General features: G+C 36.0%; 2 protein-coding genes across 2 annotated transcripts; one reads left to right on the top strand and one right to left on the bottom strand.

Annotated features, from left to right (window-relative positions):
* Positions 1-1606: 1606 nt before the first annotated feature.
* Positions 1607-2551, top strand: LOC125416719 (olfactory receptor 4F3/4F16/4F29). Its single transcript, XM_048459865.3, has one exon. It carries the CDS (start codon positions 1613-1615, stop codon positions 2549-2551), a length of 939 nt encoding a protein of 312 aa, XP_048315822.3. The 5' UTR covers positions 1607-1612.
* Positions 2552-20288: 17737 nt separating this feature from the next.
* LOC125416708 (olfactory receptor 4K3-like) lies at positions 20289-21236 on the bottom strand. The gene has a single exon (XM_048459850.3). It carries the CDS (start codon positions 21234-21236, stop codon positions 20289-20291), a length of 948 nt encoding a protein of 315 aa, XP_048315807.2.
* Between the last annotated feature and the right edge of the window lie 6244 nt (positions 21237-27480).

Raw genomic sequence — 27480 nt, forward strand, 5'->3', positions numbered from 1 at the left:
CAATTAGGCAAATTGTGAGTACTGGAAATCCAGGTACTGGAAAGAGTGATGTTTTTCTTCCCTAATCTCAGAGCCAGGAACAATTCCAGATAATTTGATTGGAAGTAAAAATCGGATCTTCTTATTTACTTAAGATCATACTCATTTTTATTTGAACTCCTGGATTTCCCCTTTTGTGTATTCTCTTTCTCTTGTATTATCACTTTCCATATTTTTTTCTGATTCTGATTTCCACCTTTTTTTTTGATTTTGTTGCTTTCTACCTCTCAGAATGTTGCTTAAACATTGTGTATCTACATAAGAAATCTTTTTCCTTTGCCCATGCAAAGGGCATGTTGTTTTGTGCAGAACTCAATGCTTCTGAGTAGACTATTAGTTGTGATTAGTGTCAGTTATGAGATGTATTTAGAACCTATTTGAAGACATGGAAAAAAGAATAGGAGGTGTTATTAATACTATTTCACTCTAGAAATATTTATTGACTTTCATGTCCACTGTGAACCTGGAGTGACAGAAATGAAAAATATAGCTCATCTGAGTAAAGATTCTACATATTGTAGAAAAAAAGTGTTTTTTTATTTTATTATTACTCATATCCCACCATAGTCCACATTCTCCCTAAATCTATTGTATTTTATAGATAACATAAGTTGCTTATTTTATGCTCATTTTATACATATAAAATGTAATTTCCTCAACTGTGTATATCATAGGCTGTCTATTGCTTTATATTCTAACTACTATCTGTGCACTTTATACTTTTCTAAATGGTTTACTGAGTTTGCACCTACAGATATTAGGGAAAATCCTGTTATGAGATGGTATGGCTTAGGAAAGTATTGTGAATTTTCATTGATATTTTGTTAATATTTATTAATTTTATAAAATCTTTAATTATGAAATTAAAACCACATTAAAAAGAGATGACTTAGAAGTATAAGGAGCCTGGTCAACATGACAAAGAACGTACATTCTGCCTTCGTTAAAGTCATTGAACTTCATATATTATATGAATTTCATTTATTTAATCTTAAACTACTTCTTATGATTTAGCTTATTTTTAAAAATTCAGTTCTAGCTTAAGTATCCTGGTGGAAATTCAACAACTAATTTTTAAGTTAGTGTTTCCTGTTAAGCAGTCTCTTTGTGTGAGTTTTATGTAAAATATAAAAATCGGAATGAAGTGAAGAAATGAGTTGGTATGGCATAGTCAGATGTAACACTGTGTCTTTTGTACCTTTGGAGAAAAGTAAGTTTCCCATGCATTCTTTCATATTTGTAAACGAATGTAATTTCTTGCTTACATAATCAATTTATTGGTATATATGTCTGTAAAAAAATTAGCTTTATTATTTTCTAATTAATTTTGGGCTATTAGAGGCGTTGTTAGTTTTTTTAATGAAGGTTGAATTATGCTGTTATTTATGTAGCACCATTGTCATCCTCATTATCATTAGTATCATCATTATTTAGCCCATGTTATGAATTTTATTATTAAATTGTTATAGTTATATTACAAATGCAAATAATTAAATTACTGTAATCCCTAATAATTCTACTTTCTTCCTCATTTTCTTAGTTCTCAGGTTCTATATACCAGTTGATTGAATCAATGGATGAAGGGAACCACACAGTGGTGTCTGAGTTTGTGTTTCTGGGACTCACCCACTCATGGGAGATTCAGATCCTCCTCCTTGTGTTTGCCTCTGTGCTCTATGTACTAAGCATGACTGGAAACATCCTCATTGTGTTCTCTGTGACCATTGATCCTCACTTACACTCCCCCATGTACTTCCTACTGGCAGGTCTCTCCTTCATTGACTTGGCAGCCTGTTCTGTTACTTCCCCCAAGATGGTTTATGATTTGTTTAGAAAGTACAAAGTCATCTCTTTTGGAGGTTGCATCACTCAGATCTTCTTTATTCATGTCATTGGTGGTGTGGAGATGGTGCTGCTTTTGGCTATGGCATTTGACAGATATGTGGCCATATGTAAGCCTCTGCACTACTTGACCATCATGAGCCCACGAGTGTGTATTTTGTGTCTGGCTGCCTCATGGGTCCTGGGCATCAGTCACTCATTGTTCCAGCTGGCTTTTATTATTGGCTTACCCTTCTGTGGCCCAAATGTATTTGACAGCTTTTACTGTGACCTTCCTCGACTTCTCAAATTGGCATGTACAGACACCTACAAGTTGCAGTTCATGGTCACCGTCAACAGTGGGTTCATCTGTGTTGGCTCTTTCCTGTTGCTTCTCATTTCGTACATCTTCATCCTGTTCAGTGTTTGGAAACATTCTTCAGGAGGTTCATCCAAAGCCCTCTCCACTCTCTCAGCTCACATCACTGTGGTGCTTTTATTCTTTGGTCCCACACTGTTTGTTTATACATGGCCACATCCTGACTCTCAAATAGACAAATTTCTTGCTCTTTTTGATGCAGTTTTTACTCCTTTTCTAAATCCAGTCATATACACATTTAGGAATAAAGAGATGAAGGCAGCAATAAAGAGGATTTTCAAAACACTATTAACTTTTAGAAACATCTCATAAATGGTATAAAAACATCTTTATTTGAATAATAATGTTTTCTGTATGGGGAATTTTGAAATGGCACCACTGATGTGCATAATTAATGAGTATTATCATGTTCTTTAATAATGCTCTTGTACATTTAAAAAAGGAATGTATCGATTCAGATGGTGTGCACAAATATGTAGTAATTATACTGCATTTTCAGCAACAGAGGAGAGGATGTCTGAACTGGCCTTACTCTGTAGCCAGAATTATGATTATACTAAATATCATCATAGAAGCTTTGTCCAACAACGGGTGGGAACAGAGGCAATGATCCACATCAGAGCACTGGACTAAGCTCCCAAGATCCAGCTGAAGAGTGGAAGGAGTGAGAGTATGAGCAAGGAATTCAAGACCATGAGAGGCTCAACTACTGAGACAGTTTGCCTAGTTAATGGTATGTCACTAAACTCCAACTGGAATGAGAGTGAACGAGCATGGGAACAAACAAGTCCTTCTGAAGGGGCTTGACAGTTGGGGTAGACTGAGGGGTCACTGATAGTGACACTGGGATTTGTCTCCACTGCATGTATTAAGAGAATAAAAACTACACACACACACACACACACACACACACACACACATTACTTTTGGCATTATTTCTATTATCATTCTTATCACTGTATTTTAACCCACATCTTGAGAAATAAAAGATATATTGTATCTTATAATACATACTTTTATTCAAAGGACAACTTGAGGACTATTTGAAATATCGAAGATCATTTTCAAATTTTATTCACAAATATATGCTAGTATGAAACAATTGACCTGTTGTCTGTTTTGTCGATTTGTTGATATATATTTAACTATAACAAGTATATCAATATTAAGCAATAGAGGAGAGAGTGTCTGAACTGGCCTTACCCTGTAGTCAGACTGATGATTATCTTAAATATCACCTTAGAGCCTTCGTCCAACAACAGATGGAAAGAGAGACTATAACCCACATTGGAGCACTGGACTGAGTTCCCAAGATCCAGTTGAAGAATGGAAGGAGTGAGAGTATGAGCAAGGAATTCAAGACCATGAGGGGTTCATCCACTGAGACAGTTTGCCTGAGCTAATGGTAGTTCACCAACTCCAACTAGACTGGGAGTGAATGAGCATGGGAACAAACAAGTCCCTCTGAATGGGGTTGACAGTTGGGGCAGGCTGAGGGGCCACTGATAGTGACACTAGGATTTGTCTCTACTGCATGTACTGGCTTCTTGGGATCCTATTCTCTTTGCATGTATAGCTTGTTCAACATAGATGGTGTAGGGAGGGCCTTGGACTTTCCACAGGGCAGGGGGCATTGCCCTCTCTTAGGATTGGAGAGGGTGGATTGGAAGGACAATTGTGGAGGGAGTGGGAGGGGAGTGGGAGGAGAGGAGGGATTGGGAATTTGGATTGGTACTCTTTTAAGTAATAAAATAAAAAAAGAAAAGAATTACTTTTAATAATGATGGATGGTTTTCTTATCTTGTGTTAGAAAATACTCATGTTTCTTCAAAGTTTTTTAAAAAAATTCATATTATATCTTTCACTTTAATATTCCTAGGTAGACACTTCACATTCAACTTCTTCACCCAGCCATATCCTACACATTTCTCTCCAGGGTCTAGTTCAGTGAATCACTGTGACCCTTTCCTGTTCTCCTCAACATGGCAGATCTACCCAGGGTTTTAAACCAAGTTCCCTGGCTGATTCTAGCCACTCTTTCCTACACTACAACCAGCTCAAGGCTTTGGTCAGGACCCACTATGCCTGTGTCCCAATCCACAACTTATTTGATGCCAAATATATGCCTCCTATCAGTCATATCTACCCAGGATCCACTCTAGCCTGGTACCCTCTATCTACCTGACATAATTCCACCTTAGCCACTCCCACACTCAAGGCCCAGTCCATCCACAATCATCTATTTTTGTCTCAACTTATATCCATATCAGACACAGCTAACAAAAGAATTCCACATGCCTATGTCTCATTGCAAAAATACAAAAATATGAAAGATCAAGCCAGTATCTCTTCTCAAAGTCTACCAGTTATATAGAAATACTTACCAATGAAAATTACCTACAGGAACTCTAGGACACAGAATTCAAGAGAACAATTACAAACTTCAACAAAGAATTCATGGAATTTAAAGAAAACACAAAGAAAGAGATAATGAAATTAGGGACAAAGAATTTAAGAAGAATAAATGCTCAAGCTGTACCCAAGAAAGTGCAAACATAAGTCTGATGTAAATGATGAAGACAATCCAGGACTTGAGAACAGAATTCAATAAGGAAATAGAAACACTGAGAAGAACTCAAACTGAAATGAAGATGAGTTGAAAGTTCCAATCTTTCCAATAACTCAACTAGAGAACACACACACACACACACACACACACACACACACACACACACACCCTTCAATTGTAATGACTCAGATAGTGGATAGAATATCAGAACTCAAAAATAAAGTAGATAATTGAAACCAAATAAGAATGAAATATAAGAATTAGGAAAAAAGGGAAAGGGCATACAATAAATGTGAGACATCATAAAAGGAACAAGTCTTTAAACTATAGGCATAGGTGAGGGCAAAAAATACCAAATCAGTAGACTAAACAAGATCTTTAACAAGATCATAGAAGAAAACTTCCTCAAACAGAGGAAAGACACAGTTTTATAGGTACAAAAAATACACAGGACACCAAAAAGATCAGACCAGAATAGAAAATCCTCACAACATGTCATAGCTAAAGCACTGAGTATATAGGGGAAAAAAAGTTACAAGAAGAAAAAAATACAAGTTACATACAAAGGAAAACTCTTCAGAATAACAGTTGATTTCTCCATGGAAACTTTGAAATCCAGAAGAGCAATTCACCCCAAGTCCCAAAAGACCATGAGGGAGAGTCAACCTAGGCTGTATACCCAGAAAAACTATCCACTATATTTGAAAAAAGAAAGAAAATGTTTTAAAGATATAAAAAGCACAAAAATTTATATTCCACCGCCAAACCAGAGAAAATACAATAAGAAGCCTTATGGGCTAAAGAGAGGAATGAGCATAGGTAAGAGACCATGGAAAGAAGCATGAAGATAAAATTACTAAAATACAAGGCACCACATATATCACAAATACAACACTAAAAATCAACAACTTGACTGCAAGTAACATCCACATTTCAACAGTAGCATTTACTATTAATGGCCTCAATTGTCCAACCAAAAGACACAGGCTGACTGAATATATAAAAAACAAAATCCAGGGACAGGCAGATCTCTGTGAGTTTGAGGTCAGCCTGGTATATCGAGCAAGACAGCTAGGAAAAAGAAAAGAAACCAAAACCAAAACCAAAGTCAAAAGAAACCAAAACAAATCCCCCAAAACTCTTGTCAGAACACTGGGAAATGGGGACTTTCAAAAAACTTGGAGAAATATTTTGTATTGTTTTCTATTTTTGATCCTTGCCTTATCCTTGATGAATTTTCACTAGAACAAGCAACTAAAACTCTGAGATGAGAGTTAGCTTTTCAGACACAAGTAATGAGCTGTGATCAGTGTTCTAAAGACTTTGAAGGAATGTCTCATAATCTTTTTTTTTCTCCTCTTTCTTGATGAATTTCCCCCAAAATCGGACATAATATGTCACTCTAATGGAGGGCACATTAAAAGGAGAAAAAAATTAATGCAAATGTTATGTTCTTCTTTCTGGTTATATTATAGGAAAAGGAAACCTTAGAATACAAGAGTGTGAAGACACTTAGAACTAAATGACCACGAAAACCAGATTCCCTAGTTCATTTATACAGCACCACACATCAGGGCTGGTTCTTAATGTTAAATTGCACACAAATTTACTTGATTTTTCTGCCATAGCAAAGACTAACACAATGATTCCAGAGTATTTTTACAGTCCCAGAATCTCACAACATAAGACATAACTGATAACATTAAGAATAAGACATTGAGTGCTCAGCTATAAATATGAAACGTGTGTTTTAGCTCCACTACCACCAAGGCTCAGAGAACACAGTAGAAGAGGAGGTGGAAAGAATGTAAGAGCTGAATTATTAACAGAAGTTCTGTAAAATTCTGTGTAGAAGGAGTGGTGGGCTGTGTTCCCGCCTGGCTCTCGCATGGCTAGCTTTACACCCAGAAATAAAAACACACAAACTGTATTCATTTAAACACTGCCTGGCCCATTAGTTTCAACCTCTTATTGGCTAATTCTCACATCTTGCTTTAACCCATAATTAGCAATCTGTGTAGCACCACGAGGTGGTGGCTTACTGGGAAAGATCCTAACCTGTGTCTGTCTCAGAGAGGAGAGTCATGGGCGAATGCCTCATTGCCTTCGTCCCAGAATTCTGTTCTATCTACTCTGCCTATCGAAGCTGCTATCCTATCAAAGGCCAAACAGTTTTTTTATTAATTAACCAATGAAAGTAACACATAGACAGATGACCCTCCTCCATCAATTCTGTCTTCTAGTTATGTATGGCTATTGTATTGCACTTATGAACTCACAACATCTGAGATTAGTCAATAAACCCCCACAAAATCAAGCCATCTAAAATTTCAACACACCTTACTGAGATTTATCACTTGGGGCAGCTGTGAAAGTTTATAGTTCTGTTCAATTTCCTGATTGTTTTCTATGCTTCCTGTAGAGCTAAAGATGTGATCATCCAGTTTCTTGTTCCTGTTGACATGCTACACCTTCCCCACCATTATGGACACTCATACTCTGGGACTATCACTAGAAATAAACTTTTCCTTCCTTAAGTTGCTTTTGAACATGATATTTTTTACAACAATGGAAAAATAAATAATACATTGTACAGACAGTCCAGAATTGATGTGTACAAATCCAGCTTGATATATAAAATGAGTTAGTAGGAATAACTTATAGCCTTGAGTATGACTATGGAGGGCTACATTTAAGCTAACTTGCTATATTCTGACCACCAAATTACTATGTTATATGGCTTTACATGTATAAAAGAAGTAATGAACACCTGTGTTTGAAGTGTTAAAGTGTACGGGTTTAGATCAAACACAGCATTGGCAAAGCCAGTCTCTAGTTATGTTATATGTTCATATGTGCTCTCTTTCACTTTTATCTATGCTTTTCTCATCTCACATAATACTGTAAAATAAGGGAATGAATGACTTTATTGTGTAGCAGCCCAACATGGATAATAGTTAATGGTGCCTTACTGTGAGGTTGAGAGAATCTGTCTAGGACTATCTTCCCAACTCCTTCTGTCTCTTCTTCCATGGGATTCCCTGAACTTTGAGATGGGGAGTTTTGGTCTGTATGCATAACATCTGGCTTTGGGTCTCTGTATTTGTTCTCATCTACTGCAGCAGGAAGTAACTCTGATGGTGGCTGAATAAGGCTTTGATATATAGATATAGCAGAATATCATTAAGAGTTTGTTACTTTTTTATCATCCACTAGTATATGGTTTTAACCTAGGTCTGTGGATCTCTAGTGTTTGGTTGTGCCAAGAATGGGCACTTCAATTTGTAAAATCAGACTTTGGTTGGTTGTTCTCATGATCTTTGTGACATCATTACCCTACTATATTTTGCAGGCAAGACAGCATTGTAGATCAAAAGTTTTGTGGCTGGATAGGTGTTTATGTTTCTTTTTTGGTAGTCTTCAGAGTACCTTTCCATACCAAAGACACCTGAACATGGGGGTGAAGGTTCTATGTAGGAACGAACTCTAACTCTCCATGTTCAATGTGTTGTTTGGGTGTTGTCTTCAGCAATGCAGCCCTGCTGTCAGTTTGCAGAGAACAACCCTGTGTCTTGGTAATAGCATGGGTCATTTGCAGATTTCCATGGGACTGTTTTGGCCAACAACTCAGTCCTATGAAAACTTCAATTGGTGACAAGAGATGGCCAGTTGAGACTGTGTCTTTGAAGAGGTTATTTTTAAAATAACTTAGTTATTCTGTGATAATTTTATATAAGTATATAATATATTCCTAACATGCACTTTGCTCCACCCTTTTTATTGAAGTTTAATTTATTTACAACATTTCTATGGGGCTCTGCTTAATGAAATAGTAATGGGATAATGCCAACAACAATTAGTAAAATAGTGCTAGTGATTAAATAATATCTTCTTTAGGTGTAGAGATATTTGTGTTATGATAACCAACACAACTAACATGTTTCTGAGATGTAGAGATGCTAGATATCTTTTTGTCATAGTACTATTGACTGAACCAAGGGATTTAAATATTCAGATAGTAAGATCGTCGTCCAATATGATGAACAAGTCAATAAAATAAGTAATTTACTACCTGGCAACAAACACAAACTATATACGCAAGCTCTGCAGAACTGTCTTTAAAAGGAGTTCAATATTTTTCTTTCCCTCAATCTGCTAATCAAGTTGGATACTCATAATAAAGTTCTAGATCCAAGTAGAAAGTGAAGTCAAGTTTTAGGATAAAAGATCATTGGTTTTTAAATTACATACTTAAAAAACTTATCTTTGATATCTGTTTGTAGTATGGGAAGTGTGGTCAGGTGATGAAATATGTTGAAGTATGTTTTGTGTGATTCCGTCAATGAGGAAAATCAGAACAAAATAAGTGAAACTATATTCTGAAGAGAGTGAGATGAAGAACATGTGAAAGAAGTAGATGACAATGAAATTGAAAAGCATCTAGAGAAAGAAAAGCAACTCACAGAAAACTGGGCATCAGCCCTTTTACCAACCCCAGCCACTCAGTGGAATGTAACCTGACGACACAGCATAGGTAAGTGCAGAGAATAAGATCAGCACCCAGAACAAGAGTATTTCAGTCTTTGCTGAAGAGAAACTCTTGTCATGTTTGAACCCAGTGTGGGGATTGGCTTGAGAGTGAATGCTGTTGTATGCCAGGCTACTGTTGGAGACGAAATCCACTGATTGCTTCCCATGTTTAGGGATGCTATCTCAGTGGCCCTCTTGAGAAGGTGCCTATGGTTTGGGCCTAGGATACTCAGAAGACCAGAAAAATACACAAATATCAGAATTTAGGGTCCTGGTGGACACCTTTCTTTAGTGTTTTGGTAGGGGGTGGTTACAAGAGAGTGACAATGAGGAAAACGTCCTCCTACTGGTCCACTGATAAGAGTAAGCAACACAGTCTTGGATGATGGAGAGAATGATGGTTACTGATCTTGTGTTTTGTGGTGAGGAGTGAGGTGAAGTCCATTGCTGTCCACTGAGCTGGCAGGATATGAGAATGCCACTATTGAGGGCAGAGAACTGTTGGTGTCATTGGATTGCTTTCATCATAGAATTCAATTATGTATTCTCCAGAGAATTCTTCCCAACTCTATAGTGATTTTGGGAACATGCTTGATCATACACCTTGCCATTGTGTGCACAGACTAGAGTGTCATTGCAATCAGTGGACATTTGTTCAGGTACAAGACACAAAAATTGTTGAGGATAGCTGCAGCTTAGGTTGCATAGAGGTCTGGGGTGAATGCAGTTTGTTACAGATCATACAACCTTAAACAGAATTATGTGGTGAAAAATGTAGGGACAGGGCTCAGCCTACCTCTTCTATAGCACCAAGCTACCAGTGGCTTCAGAGATGAATTATAATAGGCCTCAGCTGTTACTGTCTACCCTCCATACTTGGTGACTTTTGATATTAGATGACCTGGAAAGAAATCTTTGATTCATGTTCCATTTTCTTTCATTCTTTCCTTATATGTATTTTAATTATGTATTTGTTAATTAATATTATCACTTAATTTATTGTTTGTGTGTGTGCATGCATATGGGTATATATGTGTGTGGAGACCAGAGGTTAAGTTAAGATGTTGTTTCTCATGTGCAGTCAGTTACCTTTAACTGGTCTGGGGAAGATAGATAAATAAAAACAAATTATTATGAAAATGTCACAGGATCATAATATTTTGTGTTCTAATTTAAAAACAATAAAATAAACTGAATATAATGTTTTCCTAAAAACAAATTTCTTCTAAAGAAAATAAAAGAATGGAAGAAGGATAAACAAATTTGCATGTCTCAATACTCTAACTTTTGACAGCAGTACCAAAACCACATTGGAGAAAAGGCAACCTCTTCTGTAAGTGGTGGTGGGGAAACTTGATGTCCCTCTGTAAAATGCTGAAACTAGAGTCTACTTTTCATCCTGCACAAGAACACACTCAAGATTATGTCACCAACCCGGTCATAGAATCCCTCCACCTACAATCTGTCATGCTTACAAGATGAGCCAGGGAAGTGGTGGCACAAAACTTGGAGTAACCTAGCAATGTTCAGTTTAACTTGAGGCCCACAAGAAGGAACCCAAAATTAGTAACTGAGTAGTCCAGAGAAAGTCCTAGGGTAAAACTAAACACAAGTGACAAAAAAATCACTGAAATGATTCCTAATGAAATTCTGCTATAATTCATAGATCTGTGTCTTGTCCAGTCATCATCTTCCTGCAGAAGATGGGAGTGAGTACCGAGACCCATAGACATTATGAAGAGAGATAGAGAGAGAGACAGAGACAGAGAGACAGAGAGACTAAATTGAGAAGAGGAAAGAGTGTAGGAATCAGAGGGATGGGGGAAACCAGGAGAATATGACCCACTGAATCAACTAAGTAGAGTTCACACTGTCTCACAGAGGCTGAAAACAGCAAGCAAAGAGTCTGCATGATGTCCTCTGTCTGCACAGTTATGGCTGTTAGTTTGGTGTTCTTGTGGAACTCTTAATAATGGGAGTGGATGTGTCTCTGACTCTTTTTCCTGCTCTTGGGATTCTTTTCCTCCTATTGGGTTGTCTTTTCCAGACATACGGGCTTTTGCTCTGTTTTATTTTATCTTGTTTTGCAGTGTTTGACTGTTGTCTCTTGGAGGTCTGCTTTTTTCTGAAGGGAAACAGTGGTGGAGTGGATCTGGGGGAGAGGAGAAGTGTAGGGAGATTAGGAGAAGGAGAGGGAGGGGAAACTGTGGTTAAGATATATTGTATGAGAGAAAAAAATCTATTTTTTAATATAAATTTTATTTCACTGGGCAAGGCAACCCATTATGAGGAATAGGGTCCCAAAAGCCACTAAAGTAGTTAGACACAGCCCCTGCTCCCACTTGGAGTCCCACAAGATGATCAAATTACACAACTATCACATTTATACAGAGTACATAGATAAGTTCCATGCAGGCTCCCTGGTTGTTGGTTCACTTTCTGTGAGCCCCCATGAGCCCAACTTAGTTGTTTCTGTGAGTTTTCTTTAAGAAATGCACTCAAATTTGATCAAAGACCTTAAGGTAAGACCTAATATTTTGAAGCTATTTGGAAGAAATATTAGAAGAGAAACACTTGAAAATATAGGCATTAGGTAATAACTTTATAAATATGACTCCTGTAGCTCATGAAATGAAACAATTGACATATGAGGGTATAGCAAATTAAGAGTCTACTGTATAGCCAATAAATGATAGACTTAATGGTGAGCCTATAGAATAGAAGGTGTGTGGTAGCCACTCAGCTGATAGAGTATTCTTATCTAGACTATATAGAGACATGAAAATGGTAACAACAAAACAATTAATTTGATTCATAAATGAGCAATAGATTTGAATAGACACTTGAACAATTGAGTACAAATGGCCAATAAATTTAGCTATCACAGAAATGCCGTCATAGAGATTCTTCCACCTCATCCCAGTCCCAATACCTGTTATGAAACAAATGAATAAACAGCAACAACAGTATAATGGACTCAAAATCTAGTGTTTCTGGAGCTTTATCTTCTAATAACTTGCATTAAGGTCTTCCAGTTCATGTGAACTCCTAGAATGCTCCACATTTGACTGCTTGATCATGCCACCTCTAGTTTGTTGTAATGAGTCAGATTTCAATGTCACATGAAACTTTGAATTGTTCTTCACCAGCACTGTCCTGTACATGATCCCACAGCCTCTAGTGGCTTGTGGCTGTATACTTGACAGTTGAACTTCAGTGAGTTGTGCATTTTAGAATGCCTTTGACTTAGAGCAAGGGTGTGTAGCAGTTGGTACATCTCATCTGGAAATTGGATGGGGAGAGAAGGAATATTTCATGTTGACTGTGAGACAGCACATGGCTGCTTTGGCCTAAATAGTCTTAGCCTCCACTCAGGTGTCTGGCCTACTTTGACAATCCTTGCCTTATTGTCAACAACCACCTCAATGTGTTAGGGGTGAAGTACAAGAGCTTTTTCTAGAGTGTTCAGGACAACAACATTGAGACATGGGGCATGTTTGTACATGCAAAGGTAGACATGTGCCAGGCTCCTCAGCAGACAGGGCTAAGGTAGAGCTGGACCTGCTGGTCTCTCCCTGGGGCTGAGCTGGATAGTGAGTGTCACCAACCCAGACTCCCCCCAACCCGGCCACTGGGAGAAACATATCGAGTTGGGAATCTGTCAAAACAGGATCTCATTTAATTGTATTAGGCAGGAACTTATATAGGATTGTGATGGGGGTGGGAGTATTGGGATGGGGGGAGGTGGAGTAAGGAATAAGGGCCAATAATATTCTGCCATGTTAGCAGTGGCTGGGCAGAGGCAGATTTAGGTTGGGCTGTGCTGAGTCACTCATACGCGGAAGCCATGGCCAAAGACAGGTCTTCAAACTCGAGCTAGGCTCAAGAAGTTATACTGGTCCTCATGCCCAGGCCTTAAGAGGCCCAATAGGCATAGTACCAATAGGGATTAGAGATTGCAGCATCCTCTGAAGGCAGAGTACAGGCCCTGTGTGATGACTAATGAGTAACTGAGCCTTCAACAAAATTTCCTTTAGGGCTTTTTAAGAAGCCATACTCACAGGTTCTCACAGCATTTGGGAATAGACATGACACCATATGGAGTCGAATAGATACTGTAGGCCACTCCCAAGGACCTCGTCAGAGATTCTGTAAGTCCCAGAACATTCTGGCAGTTGAAATCCATTAGTAAATGGAAAAGTCAGTTCAGTTGTTACCAGAGTTACTGTTCAGGAGGAACATACATTGAATTTAGGACCTGGGGCCTCAGAAGTGCAGAACAGGCAAGGACTCTCTTTACCTCTCTGACTCTTGCTTGTGTCTCTGAACTCCCTTTACTTGAACTCCTCAAGATATTGTTTATTCCATGTGTTACTGGATTTGAATTGTTCCCAATAATGGTACAAGAATAAGAAGCTTGGACCTTTCCTTCTATAGGGAAGAGGATAGCACAGGGGTGTCCCTGTTAGAGTTGAGAGGTAGACTGCATTTTCCAAGTTCCTAAGGATTCAGATTAAACCCCTAAGGCCCCACACCCTGTGTAGAATGGTGCTGTGACTAAGTGTCCTGTGTTCATTCTTCCGGAGATGGACTGGTGACACCATGGATGGTCAATATGTACTTATATGTGAGCGTGTACGCATATACTCATGCACATACAAATAAATTTTTGTAAAAATTATACTCAGACAATATAACCTTGCCACTCATTTTATAATACCTATGCTTCCACTGCTTTTAGACCTCAGATAATTTGCTAAGACCTTCTCACTGGCATTGTTCCTACCTTTAGGAAGGACTCTATGCTGTGCAACTGACAACTGTTCTGTGTCTCTTTCCACCAAGAGGGTCCATTGCGTTCAGTACATTTTCACTTTGTCTCCCACATTAGCTGCTGCACAACAGGTATCTAACAGTAATTCAGTTTGCTAACGATCTGACAGAAATGCTGAGAGAGTCTTAGAACATTTATCTTCTGTTTGATTCTGCAATTAATCAAACTCTATGAAACAATAATAACTCAAAACAAGGCAAATGTAACAATTTATCAAATTTTGTTTAAATAAGAAATACTACATTGTCAAGATGTAAGTGAAGTTGTGAAGGTGTTTTATTACTATGCCACCAGGAATCCCTGAGAATTTATGAAACAAACTGTTTGCTTCAATAATATTCTCAATTTTTTCATTATTATTATTTTTATTACTATTATTATTTATTGTCTTAGCGGTCTATTTCTGTGAAGAGACATAATGACCATGGGAACTCTTATAAAGGAAAGTATTTATTTGGCACTTTCTTACAGTCCACAGTTTTAGTCCTTTATCATCATGGCAGAAAGCAAGGCAGCATGCAGGCAGACATGGTGCTGGCGAAGGAGCTGAGAGTTCTGCATTCAGATCATCAGGCAGCAAGAGGAGGAGCAAGACACTGGACCTGGCTTGAGCAACTGAAACCACAAAGTACAACCTCAGTGATGTGCTTCCTTTGAAAGGCCATGCCTTCTCCGAGAAGTCCATACCTCCCAAACCCTGTCAAGTAGCACCACTCCCAGATGACCAAGCATCCAAATACAGAAGCCTATGTTGGTCATACCAATTCAAACTGTTGTTGTTATTAACTACAGCTGTGCTCATTGACAGTGGGGATTCAGGTTTGGAGATTGCGTACCCTGTAAAGGGTTGGTTACCATCACGATCACCATTGCCATCTATCATCAGTGCTATCATTATACTCATTGCATACAACAGGGTTCTGTTAGGACAGCAGCCGGGGAAATAAAGCTTTCTGTTTTCTCTAAAAAGGAAAAAAGGTAAACTACCATCTTTATTAAAGCAGCCTCATTCTTCCTTGTATTTTAAACTTTATTTAACCAGAAATTTTCATGTCCTAGACATATTTCCAATAGTTTGTGTTGTTAATATTCGTTAATCAATTATCTGGATGTAACAAAGACCTGTGAATGCTGCTAAATGATGCTTTCTCAACCTACTGCATGTGCCCATGTTTTTGTCTAGAAAATGCACAAATGCACACATGTAACCACTTGGTTAATATTTACTTACTTTCCTCCATCATTTCCTCATTTCTTCTTGGAAACTTTCTTAAATACTTTCTTCTCTTGTATTATCTTCATAATATATCTACTCAGTTCTTCATACTATGGTGTTGTCCCCTCCACCATTTCTCTCAATACCTGCTGGCTCTTACAGGAGATAATAAGATGGCAGAGATAAAGTAGAGAGATTCCTTAGCTGATGTTGTCTGTTAGCTGTAGTTTCTGACATCCTATAGTCACTCAGGAAACATTTGCTAAATTAAATCATACTCTGAGTAATGATTTGAGACTGCAGTGGTGGGAATATATCACAGGTGGACATATCTAGTTTCTTGGTCTCTGTTTTTTGCTCGATGTAGATGATTTCAAAATCCTGTTGATTATATGATTGTGTAATTATCTTTTAGTAATAACAAACTGTTCTAACATGTTTTCTCTACCTTCCATCTCTGTGTTTGTATGTAGGTGTCTCTCTTTTGTTTCATATATGTTTATACATACTTGTGTGCATATAGACACACGTGCACACACAAACACTTGCTTATATGTCTATATACATACATATAAAACCACAGGGAGCAAACGTGAACAGATGTGATTAGATGTATATGTCGTAGAGCAGCTTTCCTGTTTTCAAATATAAGATTCATCAGTTTGGGGGATAGGCTAAAAGAGTAAGTAGAAAATACACTGTTTGTCATCATCAATTATTTGTCAAAATACTTTGTTTATTATTAAGAATGGATTTAAGTGATTTTTCACACTCTCCCACTCTATGATTGGATATTTTCTCTAAATTTACATTTATTTTTAGTATATATGTATTTCACTAATTGGAATCTCAAGAAACATTTGAGACTTTTCAGAATTTAAGATTATTTATTAAACTGTTGTTGTAGGAAGTCAGCCTTTAAATGATTCTACTCAGACTAAAATCCACTTATAAAATCTGTATTGGTAAATACACTTTATATAATTTCTAATTAAAAGTTTTATGGTCAACTAGGTAATGAATATTTATCCCCTCTGGATTTTAGTGTGACTTTCAACTTATTTATCCTATTAATGTTTCCATTTTATATGAAGAAATTAATAAGTAACAAAGCATTAAATTTTACTACCATCTTCAACTTCAGGGTCCCTGAGACAATATGATTCTTTGTTCTTGACATAGATAGTACGGAAACAACTCTCAATAGTGTTTCAAATTTTTCCTTTTGTTATTTTGTATTCAATTATAATTCGCTTGTTTTTCAACTTCATAGGCTTACTCTTAGAAGACTAAAGAAATGGTAATTCACAGAAATCAGTGTCATCCCCGGGTGACCCATTAAGCATCTTTCCTCTCATTACTGTGGGAGAGCTGATGTGATTCCAAGAGCAACTCCCATGGTGGACTGATTCCTGGCAGCCAATACTTGGCCTCTGTAGTTGCTTTTGGTCACTGTCCAAGCACAATTAGCACTCTTAATTAGCTGTTTTCATTATGGCAAAACTCTGTAGCACTCTTTACACAGGGGACTGTCACACAGCGACAGAAACTTTGCATGTTGATGTTGTTCTAACTCCCTGAAGATGCCCATGGCCTCCAGTCACAGGAGCAACGTTTTTCCTGTTTACTGAGTTCCATTGTCAACAGAGAATGTGCTGATGGGATTTGACTTTGGCAATGATAGTTGAATCCTGGCTTCCAGACAAGGTAGATTGTGGGTTGGATTTATGTATCTCCAGTTTTCTACCAAACTTTGAATTTTATTTAATTTATTTGTTTTTATCAAGATTTCAAATACTAAAATACAGAAAATACAATGAGGCAAATGATTTTACATAAAGTGAGCATTCCTGCAATCACACTCCAAGTGTAGAAACAGAATTTTTCAGCTACCAAAAAATTCTTAAGTGGCTCTTGCTCAGCCACTTAATCATCTTTAGATGCACAGATTAGTACAGGTCTCAGCCTCACTAGAAAAGCTTATTTCAGCAACAAACAATAATGCTTAATAGAGAAACTCACAAAAGTATAGAAAGTGTGGAGTTTTCAGCCCTAAATGAACACATCTGTATCACCCCAGCCCTGCCTGCTCTAGGGATCTACGAAGGAAGTGGTCTCCTGTGCCCATGTGTTGTAGACTACTTTCCACGTTCCCTTCTATCAGGTTCAGTGTGGCCAGATTAATATTGAGGTCTTTAATTCATTTGGGCTTGACATGTTTTTAGATCCTCATTTAATATAGAGTTTCTTCCAAAATTTCAACTTACTTTATTTGTAGAAATTTATTTTTTTCATCGCTTTGCAATTTGAAGTTTTCCAGTTGTAGATTGAGTTAATGTTAACATTTATAATCACTTTTGCATTTTATTCAAATAAAAGATGGATAAAGAAGTTTAATTAGACACATGCTTGATTCAATTTTTGGTAACATAGTGATGCTGTGTTCATGATTCAGAAAGCATAATTATGTGTTTTCTCTTACTGCTAGCAGTTAACTTTAAAGATTAGCAAATATATATATATGCATATATTTTATATATTTCTATATTCTAGAATATATACCATTATGCATATACACATCTATATATGTAGAAAAACAAAATAGGAAGAAAGAGGGAAAGAAAGAGAATATAACATTAGCAACACCAATTCTAATCCAACACATTTCACTTCAAGCTTCTCCTTGCCTCATATTTGTTTCTTTGCATTTTTGTAATTATAACCCTCTAGATAATAGCTGTTAAATAAAATGAAAATGGTCAGTTCAGGAAGTCCTGCCTAGAAATGGCTGAATAAACAAGGACAAGTATTTTTAAAAGATAGTGCATGTTTTTTTGGAAGAAAAATATTTATAAAACATAATAGTTTAAATTGAAAATGAAATGATGTAACAACAAATAATTAGCAAAAGAAAGTTCATTTAACATGAACATGTAAAGTATTTTAAATTATTCATAGAAATAAATAATACTCTTCTTTTCAAATGAGAAATCTTATTTCTAAATGATTTCTTCAATTGCTCTGGAGTCTTGTCACTTCCTACTCTGGATTTCCCAGATGTCATTTCTGTATCAAGTTCAGGTGTGGTCTTGTTTCCTTAGTACTATCTGCCAAAGAGTATATCAGAGGCCATTTTTCTCCTTCAGTATTGATTATATTTTTTTATTTGAAATATATTTGGCTGGAGTTGTAGGGTTTTTTTTCCCTTGTGCATTAGATTTCCCAAGGAGACACTAGTAAATGTTTAACAGTCCCAAAGGTCATCAAATACAGACCAAAGTATGATTTTAACAAAGTCCTTCTTAGTGACTAAGTCATGAAGGCTTATTGACGCTTATTACATAGATCAGTTGAGGGGTGACTTTTTGGATCATGGGTAATCCCCAGATAGCTGTGTAGCCATGAGAAGTAAGAAGAAACATGGTGGAAGAGAACATTAATTCATATATTTCTTATTGCAGAGTCACACTTATAAACATTTGAAAATAAATGTACATCAACCATCTTATTGGGGATCAGTTGGATTCTCAGAGCTTTGGATATTATTGTGTCTCTACATTCATCACAACCCCTTTCAGAAAAAAATCTCTCACTAAGGTTGAGAAGAGTATAGTTCTATGGTTACAAACATGACTGTTTAAAGGGAGTTTGACATTGTGACCATTTTGCAAACTTAGATTCACCCTTTAGAAATTTGCATCTGATTCTTCCAGCTATAGGCTTTTAAATGGACTTATGGGTCTAGTCATCAATTATTTTCCATGGAATAGACCTCAAATCCAATAAGAAAGTGATGAGTTACTTCATAAGAGCAATATCATTTTTGCATCAGTGGGTATATCTTGCTTGGTAGGTCATTCATTGCATGCAGAATTCAGAGATAGATAAGATGCCTGGTGTCTTTTTTCTCTTGTGGCCTACATAGCACCTTTCAATACAATGAATTCATATCAGATTAGAAAAAGTATCTCTGTCACTTTGAAATTGATTTTTCTTTGTCTTGAAGCCAAAGTATGCTGTGCCTTCAGCAATAGGATTGTATCAACTAGTTATGGTGGGTAAATAAGAACAATGGAAATGACCGTTGTTGTTTTGGAGGTATTTGGAGCTTTCCTGACCTGTAAATTATAGGGAGACAGCACAGCACAGATTCTTACAAATGTATATGTTAGATGTCTGTTATGTGTTAACAAGTGGATTAAGTACAAATTCATGAGTTAAACAGGATTCATGCCCACGGTCCTCAGGGAGACTATATTTAAAAATTTTGCAAAATGTTATTAATCGCCTGACAAAATTTCAGTACTTGAGACTGAGACAATTTAGAATATAACGTCAGGCATCATTAGTAAACTTTCATTATTTTATTATACTCTTTGAGTTTTAAAAGAGTACACAGCAAAGTCTATTGTGGTTGCATGTATGGTTTATTACTTTTATCTCATCTTTTCTTATTTCTTCTTCCTATCTCCATTAGCATTTTGGTAAATAGCTGTGATAAATAAAAGTAATGATGTTGTTATTTGGTAGGGGTTAAGTTAAATGTTCAGGGGATGCGGTAATATACATAATTGTATTCAAATGAATTTCACTAAGTTATTATTCACAGAAAAAGTGTATAATGTTGGTAAAAAAACATTGTTATACTTCATGGAAGACAAAATAGAATACAGAATTGGTTGAATAGCATTCCTGTAAAATGATCATTCATGTTTCTATTCCTAGTTAATAATTAACAGTGGCATGCTGACTGATTAGTAAAAGTTAAGTCCTCTGAAATATATTAAACCTATACTGAATTAGTAGACTGATAAAAATATTGACTATAAGTAAATTTTCCAATTTTAAACTTATTTTGTGAGATCAGTGTCTATTACTTGAAATATTTAGTAGGTTTCTGTTAGTAATTTCCTTTATAGTCCATGTAGTTGTTTATAAACCTTTTCATAGCATTTTTCATCTCTTTATTTCTCAATGTATAGATGGCTGGGTTTAGGAGAGGTGTAAATGCAGAGTAAAACACAGCAAGAAATTTGTCCAACCAGGTAATATTGAGTGGCCACACATAGATGAAGATGCAGGGTACAAAGAAGATCATCACCACCGTGATGTGAGCACTGCACGTGGACAGAGCCTTAGATGCACCAGCTTTAGAAATCTGGCGAACAGTGATGAGGATATATGTGTAGGAAATGAGCAACAGAGCAAAACAGGTAACACCCACAACCCCACAGTCAGCATTCATTAAAATATCCAGATCATGGGAATCCATGCAGGCTAGCTTGATTATCAATGGCATGTCACAGAAAAAACTGTCAATTTCCTTGGGTCCACAAAAAGGCAACTCCACAATCACTACAAGATGACTCATGGCATGAATAAAGCCAATGGTCCAGGAAGTCAACACCAGCCCAGTGCATCTTCTCAGGTTCATAATGGTGAAGTAGTGGAGTGGTTTGCAGATGGCCACATAGCGGTCATAAGCCATCACCACCAACAATACCATCTCTCCTGCAGCAATGCAATGGGCAAAGAAGACCTGGGACATGCAGCCTGAAAAGGAAATGGATTTGTTTTCCCTGAGAAAGTCTGCAATCATTTTAGGAGTGGTGACTGAGGAAAGCCACATATCGACAAAGGACAAGTTGGCCAACAGGAAGTACATGGGAGAATGGAGATGGGGGTCAATGGTGATTAAAATCATGATGACAATATTTCCGGACACGATGAGCAGATAAAATAATGAAAACACCACAAATAGTAAGACTTGAAGATTCTGTGAGTGAGTAAGCCCCAAAATCACAAATTCTGACACCACAGACTGATTGCCTCCATCCATTTTGCTCATGTGCCTTTAGAAACACCCTGTGGGGGAAAAAAGATAAATTAGAGCAATCTGAAAAGTGATTTAACAGGTTGAATCTGACATTCACATTGAAGTTTAACATCTATGCCTGAAATGGAAAAGTGTACATGTAAAGAAAAGTCTTTGGCAGCTTTGAGAGACGTCACTGCCAAATGATACCAAGTGAAAGGTAATGAGCCAAGGGCAGCTCTCCGAGAAGAGAAGCATGGAGTTAGCCACATACTCTATCAGGAAATTCCTCTTACAGGAGAGCAGTGAGGAAGCAGGACAGCAATGTGAAGACCTAAAAATGTGGTTTTATCTGGAAGGGGCGGGGGTTCTGTTCATTAGTAAAAATTGGTCTGCATGTGTCACCAGTAAGCACAACACTTCATAGTAGGAATGAGGTTTATTCTTTAGATCTGATAGGAATAACATTGCATTTCACTACTAAAGTTCCTACTATTTAATTGCAACACGTATAATGAATCAGTTGATCACCAGTAGAGTCATTCCTGAGGCATCATTGAGTCAATGTGTTTGTTTAAAGATATAAAGTAGATGTTCCATCCTCATTGGAGGTAAAGCTATACAGAATACCACACAAGAAACACATGGTTTGAAACTGAGATGTAAAAATCTAGAATAGCAATAATTTGCTAACAAAAATTTATCATAGAATTTATTTATTCAGCTAAACTGATTATCAAACAACTATTGTAAATTCATTTGAAGTGGTAATCTAAAACAAGGCAACTCATATTCAAACCTGAACTCTGAAAGTTATTTATTTCAGTTCTAGAAGTTCAAAATACTGATCTTGAATTCTATCAACCATTCTTTAGAAACCTTAGACTGAAAAATTAGAGTTTCCTGACATTAGCAAAATATAATCTATCATCTGTTTTTTCATTATGTCTCTTACCTATTGGTCATCTGTATTGTTTGAGAAAAAATAAATTGCATAAGCTTATAAGCAAAGGATGACTTTAATTGTTAAATTCAAATTGAGATTAGGTAGCACCTCCATTTGCTATGGAAACATGATAGTAACAGGGAGTCTTGCATGCTAGAAATATATGTATGTACTTTTAGAGATCACCAGATTCTCTAAGGAAATTACACTGATATTGTATCTAACAGATCTGTGGACCTTGAAAATTTGTATTATCTGAATTCTAACTGTAAATTAGCCTTTTGTCATCCTGAAAATTTCCAGGACAGTTTTTACAAACCAATCCTGCATCTTCTAGAATAACTTACTTAGATGTTAAAAATTTAGTATTTCATGTGTTTAAGAAATTCAGTAATTTCCTCCAAGATGAACATATACATTCTTAGGAAACAATTGTCCATTAAAAACATAACTATTTTAAAATTAAGTTTTATTTTATTATTTATAATCATGATCATATTCATTTATTAATAGTAACCCATGTTTAGCACAGTTTCTAGATTAAGCATAGGTTTTTAAATAAGATCTGATTTATATCTATCTAGCAGTTAACAATATGTATGCCTTTGTCTCAGACATATTTGTTTCCATTTCTTTACCTACTACTTAGCATACTTAAGTCGGTGTTGTATTGGAAGGTGTAAAACAACACACAAGGGAAATAAACAATGTTTTTCTAGTATTTGTAGTAAAATGAACAATAATAATTGTCTCCTGTATACTTTTATGTACATCTTAAAACAACATTGTTTGTATTGTTTTATGCAAAGATTTTATTGTTTAGCTGACCACTTTAAGATTGTTTGTATGTAAATATACCAAATTACTTTTCTTTAAAATACTTGGTATTACATTTCCTACAAGTTGATATATGCCTATTCAGTAACTATGGCATCTGCAGATGCAAAGGATATTTTAATCAGGCTGCCTGTTTTTCGAAACCTAACAAACATTTTATGCTTCCATTTCTTTCACAAAAGTGTTGTATTTTAGTGGGCCTAGATTCAGTAGAATGCTCTATTACTTTATCTGGAATTCTTGCCTTTAATTTGGTGAAAGTGTCCAATTTCAACATTTAAATGAGTAATATTAAAAAATCAATGAAAAGAATCACTTAAAATTATATTTAGAAGCATTTAAGCCAAGTATTTATTCTGTTCTCTGATTGAAGATTTTTTCCCATATCGGCAGTTTTGTATCAAAGTTCTAAACTCTGAAATAGTGTCAATATTTGTATTTTTGTAAGCATTTTTGAATATAGTCAGAATTATACACTTTAATAGATACTATGTGGTAGATTCTGAAGACTTAGAATATTACTGTAGTTGTTCCTAATATTTAGTTTGCAGGCAGGTTGCTTGATTTGATTTCTGAAATGAACAAGTGTTATGCCTCCACTCACTTGACTTGCTATTTTATTACTCCTGTTTCTGAGCAGAAAATTACCTTATTTACTGTGCACCCTATGATTAAACACCATTACTTCTGATTAAAACATGAATTCTTGTATAATGTTAACTGGATGCTGCTTATACTTATTACTGCATAAGATATATTGATCTCCTGACATAGATAGTACCACATTGAGGGTGTGTCTTTTGGTAATTTGTCTGTAGATGTTAGTCCACAGAAAATTCTAGTGGTTTAAAAGATAGTGAAACCATTTAACTGACTTCTAAAAATGACAGAAGATAAAGAAAAAATTGCTAAAGTCCACATATAACAAAATTGGTGGAGGAAATACTTAGGAATACTTAAAGAATGATCTTAAAATAGAATGTCAGAGAGATGAAATGATTTACCAAGCTTGTATTTTTCTCCTAGATCATATTTTCCTCCATCTGAAGTATGTTTGTGAAGACATCCATTTCATGCAGTTACAATCTCTTGGAAGCAAGACTAAACCTGACCTATATTCCCTGACTGAAGTTGTCCCATGGGTGAATTGACTTGTTCTATGTTCTGAATAAAATGAGAACCTGAAAGTAATTATCTTGGACATCTCTCAGGAGTTTCTCTGTTAACAGCAATACCAAGTACTACTTCTCTATAAAACTGTAGAGACATTCTTATTAATCATCCCAGAATTGACAACATTAGCTCATTTTTTTCAAAATTATTCATTTGACCAATAAGAACCAATGAGACATTTTCAACTATCCTTATATGTTAATATGTCTATATCTTCTAAGTGAATAAAATTGTTTTATAGTGACAAGAAACCATCTACTGAGCAGTGTGAGACCTGATCAGAATGAAAGTCATGCTGTGAATGTATTTCCTTAGAGCTGATAAGGTGGTGTTAAATCTGATATGTGACTCTACACGACATCAGCAGATAACAATTGGGTGTCAAGTTATTAAAACACCATTAGTTAAACTTTTCATTATTTCGAAGACTTTTTGGATGTGTGTTTGTACTTGTTAGTTCTGGTATGTTATGGGAATTAGAATAACTTTGTGGAGTTGGAATTTTCCTTCCTCTTTTCCAATGTCCTGGGACTGAACTCACATTGCCACACTTGCATACCAAGGCTTCTTATGTGATCAGCCATTTGCCCAATACATAGATGTACAAATCAAATGATTTTTTTTGATTTTGCATCTAAAATACTCTGTAATAATACAATAAATAACAAGGGACATTTGAACGTATAATTTAAAAAGTGTTGATCTATACCATCAACCATGAAGAAATCATCACATATAAATTTTAAATCTCTGAATGCAAAAAATTAGAAATGATGCTAGGAAATGGAAAGACAACCCATGTTCATGGGTTTGTAGAATTAAAATTGTCAAAATGATAATTTTATCAAAAGCTATATAAGATGGAATACAATTCCAAGAACAATTTCAATCTTACTTGTCACACACATCGAAAGAAAAATTATCCTAAAATTAATTTGAAACCAAAAAAGACCCTTGATAGGTCAAGCAAAACCAATGTTTGAAGGGATTATCATTACAGATCTCAAGACATACTATAATTTCATAGTAATAATAACAACATTGTACTGGCACAAAAACAACAGTAAAGCAATGGAACAAAATAAAGACCAAACATAAGAACTTATTACTATAGTCATCTAATAGTTGACGATTATGACAAAATCATACATTTGAAAAAAGACAGAATCTTTAACAAACTATCACAAGAAAAATGGACATCGACATGTAGAAGAATGAAATTAGATCTCTCTATCACTTTGCACAACAAACTGCAAATTGATTAAACTTAATATGAAAATTATACACTGAAAATGTTAAAAAAAACAAGGCAATGCCCTACATGATAAAGTTGAAGGAAGGGACTTTGTCAATAGTATTTGATTAACTCAGAATCAAGGCCTAAAATTGTAAAACAAAGTGCTACACATGTAAAGGAAAAAAATCAAATGAATGAAGAGAAAGCATAGAGAATGGGAAAGAATCTTTACTAGCTATATGTGTGGTGGAGCATTAATATCTAGAGTGAACAAAGACCTCCAAAACACAAATATTTATAATCTTTGGAGGTGGGCTTAAATTGGAATTAAAGGAGAGAGGTGAACAGAAAAAATGGTGGAAGAAGAAAAATGAATAACATTAAGGATATTTTAAAAATCCATAGGAAATATTTCTTTATATTTGTGTAAATTTCCATGTGATAATACATTGTTTTATATCCTAAATGAAGTTTTGCCACTTGGGTTGACAAATATTCCCCACAAGAGCCACAGATCATCTTAAAAGAATCAAAATCCTATGAGACAGCTCTTTTCAAGTTGTTAGTCAGGAAAGTATAAGAGTCTTCTAAAACTTAAATGTTATTTTTATTGCCTTTGGTTGCCTCAGACAGGTTAAAGGTAAGCCTGTATTGCTGAAGACACCATGTATCTCAGATATATATCTCAAAATATGTTTCAAAATTTGTTTTTATTTTATGTGCATTGATGTTTTGCCTACATGTTTGTCTGTGTAAGGGTGTTGGGACCCCTGGAACTGGAGTCACAGACAGTTGTGGGTGCTAGGAATTGAACCAGGGTTTTCTGGAAGAACAGCCAGTGTTCTTAACCACTGAGCAAATGCTTCAGCTCCCAGGATGCAAAATATTTGAGTTATTCTGACCTGATAGCTTCCTTCTTAAGAACTGGCTGTCATAATATTAGACATTGTTGTGCAAGCTTCCAATGGAAGGAAGCAGTACCAATATTGCTATCTAGCTATGATGTCTATGACCACGTTTGCAAGTTACTCTGAAAAAGATCAATAGTGGCATACATATCTTGGTGGTAACCAACAGTTTTCTGACTATACTCAAGTTTCCCTCAATGTAAGCATCGATAAACATGTTTTACTTGTAATCTAGACAACTACCTGGGTTTATGAAGACATGAATCTTCTTCAGAAACCTAGTACCATCACTTTACAAAACAGTTAAATTCTAGTTGCATATTAAATATTTATACTTATAATCAAAAATAACTGTGGATATCATATCTCATTAGGAAAACTTTATTCTTTGCAGTAGATGGAGATCATCACAGAAAATTCTAGCTGGTCAAATTACAGAGAATAAGTAATGACCGGGTTGTTGTCTGAGGTTTCTGTCCCGTCAGGTTCCACATCTGTTTAGTCCCAAATAAACACACAGAGGCCTACATTAATTATAAACTGATTGGCCTGTTAGCGAAGGCTTATTATTAACTCTTATAACTTATATTAGTCCATAATTCTTATCTGTGTTAGCCTCATGACTTGTCCCCTATTGTTGCCTAGAGTTAGGGTGATCTCATCCTCTTGGGATAAATTTTGTAAACTGTGTGAAGATGGTCTCTGCTTTACATCACCTGCCTAAGGCACCTTCTGGTTGGTTCAATAAAGAACCAGATAATCAATAGCTAGACAAGAATAGTATAAGCAAGCCTTAGGAGAAGAGATAGGAACTCTGGGAAAGAATTTGAGGTGAAAGATTATCCAGCTAGATGGGAAGAAGTTGGATTGTTGGTACTGAAGAGAGGCAACAAGCTGTGTGGCAGAACATAGATTAATATCAACATGTTAATATAAGTTATTAAAGATAGTTGGGAACAAGTTAAAGCTAGAGCCAAGATTTCATAATTAATAAAAAGTCTCCATGACATTATTCAAGAGCTGGCAATCCAAAGAAAGTCTACCTACATCTCACCCTCAATGTGTGCCAACCTGAAGCTTGCCGGGCTCTACCTTTGTTTGTAGATGTTGGGAAACACCACTGTCTAACAGGTTAAGCAGCACAGTCTGCAGTCTTGGAGACTTCGTGTTGGAGGA

The sequence above is a fragment of the Myodes glareolus genome, chromosome 10, assembly GCF_982192425.1.
Source record: "Myodes glareolus chromosome 10, mMyoGla1.1, whole genome shotgun sequence".
Taxonomy (NCBI): Eukaryota; Metazoa; Chordata; class Mammalia; order Rodentia; family Cricetidae; genus Myodes; species Myodes glareolus.